A 9,655-nucleotide genomic window follows, 5' to 3' on the forward strand; every position below is an offset into this window, starting at 1 on the left:
ATATATAATAAATAAATATTTAAAAAAACAAAAAAACAAATACAGCCGGGTGTTGGTGGCGCACGCCTTTAATCCCAGCACTCAGGAGGCAGAGGCAGAGGCAGGCCGATCTCTGAGTTTGAGGCCAGCCTGGTCTACAGAGTGAGTCCCAGGACAGCCAAGGCTACACAGAGAAACCCAATCACAAAAAAAAAAAAACAAAAAGTAAATCTTTAAAATACAATAATAAAATATACCACTGTTGCTAAAATTCCTTCCCTAGGGAAAATATAAGCAACAGCTACCCATTCTCGTAAGGTCCCAAGGACAAGCCGAGGCTTTCCCACCACAATGCACTCTGGGGATCCAATGAGCTCACTGGAGTTATTTACAGGAGTGTGGGTGCTCCTCTGCTTTACCCAGCATACGATTACTTTCCCATGGCTGCACAGATGAGGCTTCCTAAACAATTTCTCCCTAGTCTATACACACCTTAGCTGGATCCTCTGCCCCTCCATGAGGAGTTTAGTTTCCAGCATCCACACAGGACAGCTCATAACTGCTTATAACTCCAGCTCTGGGAAATACCACTCACAGATACACAATATCTGTTTTGTTGTTGTTTAGTTTTGTTGGTTTTTCTTTTTTTCTTTCCTTCTTTTTGTTTTTTGTTTGTATGTTTTTTAAGACAAGAGTTTCTCTGTGTAGCCCTGGCTGTCCTCCAACTCAGAGATCCTCTGGCCTCTGCCTCCTGAGTGCTGGGATTAAAGGTGTGTGTCAGCACTGTGTGGCCTGAGTTTATTTTAAAATAAACTAACATGAAGTAGTTTCTGTGCCTGGCTCTCACAAAATACAATCCCCATCCCCTGGAGGGGGCAGTTTAAAAAGAGGCGTTTACTCTTTTGCCTAGGCTAGCCTCCCAATCCTCCTGTGTCAGTGTCCTGGAATGCTGGGATTACAGTTGTATGCTACTATGCCCAGATTCTCACAAAATATATTATTCTCCATATAAGACACCTTCTCACTGACCATGCGGTAACTAAAATCCCAGATAAACAGGAAGTGAATCAGATGTAAGACAGCCTCTAGTACATCTGAAGCCTGACACGATGTCATGAGGACACTGGGAATCTTGAAACAAGAGGGGGTTACTTCATAATATACTGAGAATGCATTCACTTTCATGGGATCCTTCCAAATAATGAAAAGCCTTAATATATGAGGCATGATAGCCCATGTCTGTAATTCCAGTATTAGGAAAACTAAAGCAAGATAATTGCCAAGATTCTGAGGCACACTGGCTACATACTGAGTTCTAGTCCAGCCTGAGCTACAGGGAAATCCTATCTTTAAAAAAGAGACAAGCAACAATAATGGAATTGATTTAAAAAGAAAGCAGAGAGGGGAACTAACTACAAAAAAGCTGGTGGGAGGACTTGAGGGAGAACAGTAAAAGAGGGGAACAAAGCCGGGTGTTGGTGGTGCACGCCTTTAATCCCAGCACTTGGGAAGCAGAGGCAGGCGGATCTCTGTGAGTTCGAGACCAGCCTGGTCTACAAGATCTAGTTCCAGGACAGCCTCCAAAGCCACAGGGAAACCCTGTCTTGAAAAACCAAAAAAAAAAAAAAAAGATGACATGATAAACCCATTATTACATAGTCTAACCAAAAAACAGAACCTGTAGTAATCATGCAGCCTACAGTCCCAAGACACTGTAGCAACAAAGAAAAAAAAAGAAACAAAACTATAATCTAACCACAAAAAAAAAAGAAACACCAGATAACCCAAATTGAGAAATATCATCCAAAATAACTATCCACTCTTAAAAGTGGACATGAAAGACTGAGGGACTGTCACAGACCTAATTCTGGCCAAGGTAATGGAACCGTAAAAGGAATGCCTATGAAAACTGTTGGAATTCTAATAGTGCTATGTGTTAATTAACAGCACTGGGTAAAGATCAATTTCTTTGTTTGATAGATGTTCTATGACTATGACACATTAACACAAGGATAAGCTGGGGCTGGAGAGGTGGCTCAGTGGTTAACAACACTGGCTGCTCTTCCAGAGGTCCTGAGTTCAATTCCCAGCAACCACAAACCATCTGTAATGAGATCTGGTGCCCTCTTCTGGCCTTTAGGCATATATGCAGACAGAACACTGTATACATAATAAATAAATCATAAAAAAAAAAAGAAAGAAAATAAGCTAAGTGAGAAGTACAAATTCCTTAGGTTTCTGTCTTGGAAATAGGGTCTGAGTATGGAGCACTACAGCCAGGCCAGCCTAAAATTTGTGATCCTCCTGCCTCAGACATATACCACGCATGTAACTATATTATTGCAGCTTTTCTATAGCTTGAGGTTATTATTTTTAAAATATCAACTGCAGCAAGGGTGTGATGGCTACACTAAGTGTAATACTAACACAGGAGGCAGGAAGATTAGAGGTTCAAAGTCATCCACAGCTAAACAAGGAGTACAGGTTTTTAGTTTCGAGACGCTCTCACCACGAAGCTCTGGCTATCCTGGAACATGATATATAGACCAGGCTGGCCTCAAACTCAGAGATCCATCTGGCTCCTGAACAGTGGGATAACATGTACCACCAAGCCCAACCCAACACGTTTCCATCTTGGGCTATCTAAGACCCTATCTCCAATTTTTTGTTTGTTTGTTTTTGAAGCAAGAGTTCTCTCCATAACAATGCCTGTCCTAGAACTCAGTCTGTAGACCAGGCTGGCTTCAAACTGAGAGAGTCGCCTGCCTCTGCCTCCTCAGTACCCAGCTAAAAAAAAATTTTTGATTAAAAAACAAAAATGCCAGGTGTGATGGGCAGGCCTTTAATCCCAGCACTGAAGAGGCAGAGACAGGTGGGTCTCTGAGTTCAAGGCCAGCCTAGTCTACAAAGTTGAGTTCCAGGACAGCAAGGGCAATACAGAGAAAACCTGTCTCAAAAATGAAAAAACAAAAACAAAAAAAAAAAAAAACAGAAACTAGGAATGTAGTTCTATTGGTAGCGTGCTCACCTAGCATGAGCCCTGGGTTCTATCCCCAGAACAATTTACAGCAAATGTGATGACATTCACAGCATATACCTACCTGTACTCTCAGCCCGAGAGCTGAAGCCAGAGGACGAGAGCAGGCCGTCTATTTTTTTTTTTTTTTCTGGGGGGGAGGTGGGAGGGTTCAATACAGGGTTTCTCTGTGTAGCTCTGTAGACCAGGCTGGTCTGGAACTCATGGAGATCCGCCTGCCTCTGCCTCCCGGGAGCTGGGACTGAAGGCATGTGCCACCACCTCGAGAGCAGGCTGTCTTATTAATTAAAGATCATGTGGCGTCAGAAAGGGTCTGAACTGGAATCCATGGCTCCATCTCTAAAATAATCAAGTATTCAGATACTAAGAAATCCTTTTTTTTTTTTTTTTTAAAGATTTATTATGTATACAGTGTTCTGCCTGCATGTATGTCTGCAGGTCAGAAGAGGGCATCAGACCCCATAATAGATGGTTGTGAGCTACCATATGGTTGCTGGAAATTAACTCAGGACTTCTGGAAGAGTAGCTAATGTGCCTAACCTCTAAGACACCTCTCCAGCAACCAAAAAATTCTTTTTATTACATTCATCTATTTGTTTATTTGTTTATTTATTTGTATGTATATGTGTGGGCATACATGCGGAGGTCTCAGAGTATAGTTTTCAGGAGTCTGTTTTATTTTTCCACCATGAAAGCCCTGGGAATCAAACTCAGTCACCAGCCTTGGCAGCAAACACCCTCACTCCCTGAACAATCTCACTAGCCACATGAGAAACTGTTTTTGAGGTTGATTTTTTTTTGTTTTTCAGACAATCTCGATTGTAGCACTGATTGGTCTAGGACTCACTATGTAGACCAGGATGGCACTGAATTTGCATGAATCCTCCTGCATCTGTCTTAAAAGTGCTGGGATGAAGACATGTACCATCATACAAACTTAGCTATCATTTTGTTTGTTGGTTGTAATATACGTTGAACCTGAGGCCTCTCATTTGCTGGGCAAGCATTCTACCGCTGAGCTATTCATCCCCAGGCCTAAGAAATTCTTTATGAAGCAATGCATGGAGGCTCAGACCAGTAGCACTGAGAGACTGAGGTAAGAGAATCAAGAGTTTGAGAATAACCTGGGCTACATTGTGAGTTCCAGGCCAGCTTGAGACACTAAATGAAAATGCTGGAAGAATGGCAAGAAGAAAGAGGAGGCGAACAATTCTTTATTTAAAAAATAAATAAATAAATAAATAAATAAACTAGTAGAAAATAAAGATAAAAATTCACAAATGTTCTCAGAAAGTAAAACAAAATTCTACACTTTCGGTCCAAGGCTCTTACAGATAATAGTGGGGAAGGGAGACTGTAAGACTAAACACTACTCCAAAAGCATGGCAAAGCCTTTAGTCACCCTACTCCAAAGAGAGGTTGCTCAATGGCAGTACTTGTATAGCATGCATAAACCCTGTGTTCAATCCCCCAGCACCTTAATAAAAAATGGTGATAATGAAAAGAGAACAAACTAGTGAACCATGCATGTAATTATCATGTTATCTTAGCCAGGCATGGTATGGTGGTGCAGCAATCCCAGATAATGCATAGGCTGACACACAAAAGGACCTAAAGTTCCATGGCCAACCTGGGCAACTTAGTAAGACCCTGTTTCAAAATAGTATCTCACGAGTACATTGCTTCCCTAGCATTTGTGAGGCCCTAAATTCAACTCCCAGCACTGCAAAAAGGTAAATAAATGCTATTATCTTACTTTGTCTTTAAACAAAGAAGAAAAATGTATCTTAGTCATTAGCACTGCTTAAACATCTCTGCTGCTAGTTTCTATTTCTTATAGCCAAGCAAAAATAAGCATTATGTTAACCTCATATCCAGTAGTCTTAGTTTAAAACATAATCTAACCCAGCAATTCTCAAAGTACAGTCCCAGACCAACAGTATCTAGCAGTGCCTGTAAGAAACTATGGCAGCTGGGTTGTGGTGGTGCACGCCTTTAATCCTCACTTAGGAGGATCTTTGTTGAGTTCAAGGCCATCCAGGTCTACAGAGTAAGTTCCAGAACAGCCATGACACAGAGAAACCCTTTCTCAGAAAATGAAAAGGAAACTATAAAAACAACCAAGCAAGGTGGTACACACTTTAATTTCAGCATTCATCTTTAATCCTAGCACTTGAGAGGAAGAGGTCAATGTGATCTACTAGCAAGTTCCAGGCCAGCCTTTGCGCTCTCTCTCTCTCTCTCTCTCTCTCTCTCTCTCTCTCTCTCTCTCTCTCTCTCTCTCACACACACACACACACACAAAATTTATTAATTAATTACATTTCAGTCAGACATAGTGGCACACACCTGTAATCCCAGCACTTAAAAGGCAAAGGCAAGGAGATTGCAAGTTGGAGGTAAACCTGGGTTATGCAACAAGATTCAGTCTCAAAAACTAAAAATTAAGCTGAGCACTGGTCGCTTGTCTTTAATCCCAGCACTCAGGAGGCAGAAGCAGAGGCAGAGGCAGAGACAGAGGCAGGTGGATCTCTGTAAGTTTAAGGCCAGCCTGGTCTACAGAGTTAGTTCTAAGATAGGCAAGGCTACAGAGAAACCCTGTCTTGAAAAACAAAATAATGAAAGCAAAAAAAAAAAAAAAAAAAATTAATTAAAATTAAAACTCAAGGGAATATACATTAAATTAAAAGGCTTACAAGATGGCTCATCAGGCAAAGGTTCTCATGTTCATGCCTGAGAACCTTCTTTTGATTCCTATAACCTCCACACTCAGGACACATACTACACGCACACTCCTGTGCACACACACACAAGCACGTGCATACTACACAAAACACTTTTTTAAATTTACATTAGATAATAAAACAGATTTTGCTGGAGATCCTTCACCACCTTAGCTTTCAGAACTTCTTGTTTCAAAGTGAGAAGACAATTATAAATAAGTAAACTCTTACCAGGCCTGGTGCACTGTCTTCATCACTGCTTCCCATGTCCACACTGAGAGTCACCGACTCTGCTGTGCTGCTGTGTCGCAGCTCACTGTCAGTGTAAGCATCCACAGGTGGTTTCAGCAGAAGGGACTCTGCCTTGGAAGATACGGCCTTCATCTTTGAAGTTACACCCTTTCTACAAGTTTTCTTCCGGCCAGTCTTCTTACAAGCCACCGCATTGTTAGGATGGCTTTCAAATGGGGATGTGGACAACTTAAATCGTGCTCGCTTGGAATTGCTGAGCGAAAATGGAGAAAGACAATAAGCCTTAGCTGTTTTCCCTGAAGTTGTAGTCTGTATTGGTCTCAAAGAAGTATAAGCACAATTTCCATTTTCTTTATATTCATTCACCTAGTGCGGCAATAAAAGAAAACAGTATTGGAAATCCCAGATCCTATGCTCTTCCTTACAAGACACTAAGCAAATCTGCAGAAGCAAATATAATTCCTACTTCATAGTGACAACATGATTCAAAATGATAACCTGTTAGGAAATTTTTCCCTCCTCCAAAATCTGTGTATTTAATTCTCTAACCTGAATGGAATCACTGAAGGTGCATTTCTTAATCACAAGTCTGTAACTGAGGTAATTACGCCAAAGGTCACATATAAGTTAACGGTAATTGCTTAAAGCTGACAGTAACTGCTACAAAGTAAAGGCAGGGAACCAGAGGAAAGGGCCCCAAGACCCATCCTAAGGTTTTGGAATTGGTTTTTGGTGGTGGTGGTGGTGGTGGGGAAAGTGGGGGGAAGTCTGACCACCTAGCTCTGGCTGGCCTAGAACTCACTGTGTACATCAGGCTGGCCTCAGACTCAGAGTTCCACCTGCCTCTGCCTCCAGAGTGATAGGATTAAAGGCAAACCTACCATTATTTCTGGAGTTGGTAGGAAACTTTCCTCAACTCTTAACGACCTAATTTTCTCTTTTAAGAAGAAAAAAAAAAAAAAAAAAAAGGCAGGAATCACAGCTTTTCCTTGGCATCAGGTGCCAGTGTCTAGCAGATCCCTCCCGGGCCCGAATCAGGTCTCACCTGCACCTGGGGACACTGTTTGGAGCCTGCCTTTTCCTCAGCTTCTGCGTTGCACCCAGACATCTTTCTGCCCCTGAGCAGCTGGGCTCTTCCCGCTAGAACTTAGGCGTGATTGGGCGGGGCCTCGCGTGACGTGGGCGGCCCCGAGGGAGGAGCCTCCACGGCAGGGAGGAAGAGCAGTCTGGACTACCCGGCCAAAAGCCCTTTAGGCGGTTTTTTGTTTTGTAACCTTGATCGCTCACCGCTCTGCCCATTCAGATAGAGTCTATCACTAATGCTGCAGCTCTCCTTTCGGGTTTGACTGGCTGACAGCAAACTCCAAGGATACAGCTGTCTCCACCCCCACAATGCCAGAGCTTTTCCAGGGTGCTACAGGCAAGGAAAACGCTCTAGCACTAGCTAGCCCCCTAATCCTACTGCTCCAGCTCCCTGAATGTGGGGTCCCAATTGGGTTCTGTGACTAGCAGGTCCCGAGATCCTCCTTTGAAAAATATTGACTCTTTAGTTTAGAAAAACACCAGACCTCTGGTTTGCCTCATGACCCTGAAAAAGATCCATACCCTCATAAATGCCAAAAAGACTGGAAAACAAATGAACACAAAAATCAATAAACAGTTGGTAAAGTGCTTGCATTAGGACCTGACTTTAATCTCCAGCATCCAAACTAAAAAGCTGGAGTTATAATCCCAGCATAGGTGAGGCAAGACAAGTGGAGTTTTGAGGCTTCGTGGCTAACCAGACTAACCTAAGCACAGAGCCCCAGGTCCAAGAGGCACTGTCTCAAAAACAACTGGGGCCAGAGAGATAGATGACTCAACAGGAAAGGATACCTGCTATGCAAGCTAGCGGTTTTACTTTGATTCCCAGAACCCACATAAAGACATGTCTCATTGCTGTTCTCTCATCTTCATAGGACCACAATTGCACAATTATTGCACACCAATAATCATAGAAATAAGAATTTTTTAAAGACGGACAGCTCCTGAGGAAGGACATCCATGTGCATGTATGTAACACAAGTGCACACATTTCCCCTACCCACTGAGATGTTCACACACCATACACACAATGTCAACATTCAACCTTTACTTCTGCCCACCTCCCTGCAATACCACTACTAGGAAATTACCTGACTGCTACTGTATTTTTTAAACTGTAATAGGAGAGCAGCTAAGCATGATAGCCCACGCCTGTCATCCCTAATTTGGAATGTAGAGGCAGGTAGTTCAGGAATTCAAAGTTGTCATCAGCTATACAGGCAGTTCAAGGGAGGCCGGAGCTACGTGAACCCCTGTCTCAAAATAAGGAGAATAAAGAAAAAAAAAAGATGCATTATGTGTTGCTTGTTTCTAATAACTGATAATGCTGGTTTAAATTGCACTTGGCGGGGCTGGAGAGATGGATGGCTCAGAGGTTAAAAGCACTGACTGCTCTTCCAGAGGTCCTGAGTTCAATTCCCAACAACCACATGGTGGCTCACAACCATCCTTTATGAGATCTGGTGCCCTCTTCTGGTGTGCAGATACACATGGAAGCAGAATGTTGTATACATAATAAATAAATAAAATTTTTTAAAAATGCACCTGTTTTGAACTAAAGAAAACCTATAGATGGCCAGGGGTGACCAAAAACAAAAAAAAAACAAAAACGCGTGAGCCACCACCACCCGGTTTCATAATATAAAATTTCTGTAAGTGACACACCTGTGTGTTTAATCCTAGCAACTCAGAAATCGAGGGTGAAAAAACATACAAAAAAACAAAACACCTGCCTGGGCAACACAGCAAAACACAGTCTCAAGATTAAATAAAGAAGAATAAAGATTTCCATCTACATTTGCCTTTTTTAAGGCTTTTCTAGTGCTTAGGCTTCGTCCTTGTTTCGTTGATTGTAAGCACTCACTAATTTAAAGTTTGCCAGTTTTCAGTCTTCAACCAGCAAGAGCCCAATTGCAGAAAACAAGTGAAATAATTTGACAATTATATTAACAGCACCTTCAAGATCATCTATAATATTGAACTCCCAGAATGTTGTCTTTGTAGACCAGACTAGCTTCAATCTCTCGGAGATCCGCCTGCTTCAGCCTCCGGAGTGTGCTCCAACCAACAGATGGCCCTTAGGGATTTTTTTTTTTTTTAAAAGCAGGGTCTCATTCTGATGCCCAGACTGGCCTCCAAACGCCGCTATCCTGTTTCAGCCTACCAGATGCTAGGATTACAAACGTGACCCGCATATCCGGCTCAGACTCCACACTTCTGGGGTTTCAACAAGATGCACAAGCAGCCCCTCACTATCTGCTCCGTTTCTCCAAAACATAACAAAGGAAACCTTTAAGGGCGAGGCGAACCCTCCTGAACCTCACCAAAACCTCAAAGAAGCAACTGCCCGCCAAAAGGAGCTTCCAAATCTTCAGAGATTAAAGGCGGGAAACTTACCTACGAAGACGCGTAAAATTTCAGCCTGGCCCTTTAAGCAGCCCGCGCTCAGCGTCCCTCCGCAATCCCACAATCCTCTGCCGGCATATTTCCGGTTCCTCTAGCTCTGCCGGAAGTCGTTTCTGTCAGTCGCGCAGCAGCGTCTGGCGGCGGCGCTAGGTGGGAGGAGGTGTTGTGTTCCTTG

General features: G+C 42.8%; 1 protein-coding gene across 8 annotated transcripts in view; it reads right to left on the bottom strand.

Moving 5' to 3' along the window:
• Wdr76 (WD repeat domain 76) overlaps positions 1–9,579 on the bottom strand; it is a 38,169-nt gene extending 28,590 nt beyond the window's left edge. The window contains exons 1-2 of one of the 8 annotated variants that reach the window (XM_027422014.2): positions 9,472–9,579; positions 5,971–6,357 (exon numbers count right to left, since the gene is read on the bottom strand). In XM_027422014.2, coding sequence (XP_027277815.1) covers positions 5,971–6,123 — 153 coding nt within the window. In that variant the 5' untranslated portion in view covers positions 6,124–6,357; positions 9,472–9,579. Of the gene's footprint in view, positions 1–3,080; positions 3,101–5,970; positions 6,358–7,036; positions 7,168–8,165; positions 8,307–9,030; positions 9,185–9,471 lie in introns of those variants that run through there. The other 7 variants (XM_027422015.2, XM_027422018.2, XM_027422017.2 and 4 more) reach the window with 7 other exon arrangements.
• Positions 9,580–9,655: the final 76 nt, after the last annotated feature.

Source organism: Cricetulus griseus, chromosome 6 (genome assembly GCF_003668045.3).
Source record: "Cricetulus griseus strain 17A/GY chromosome 6, alternate assembly CriGri-PICRH-1.0, whole genome shotgun sequence".
NCBI lineage: Eukaryota > Metazoa > Chordata > Mammalia > Rodentia > Cricetidae > Cricetulus > Cricetulus griseus.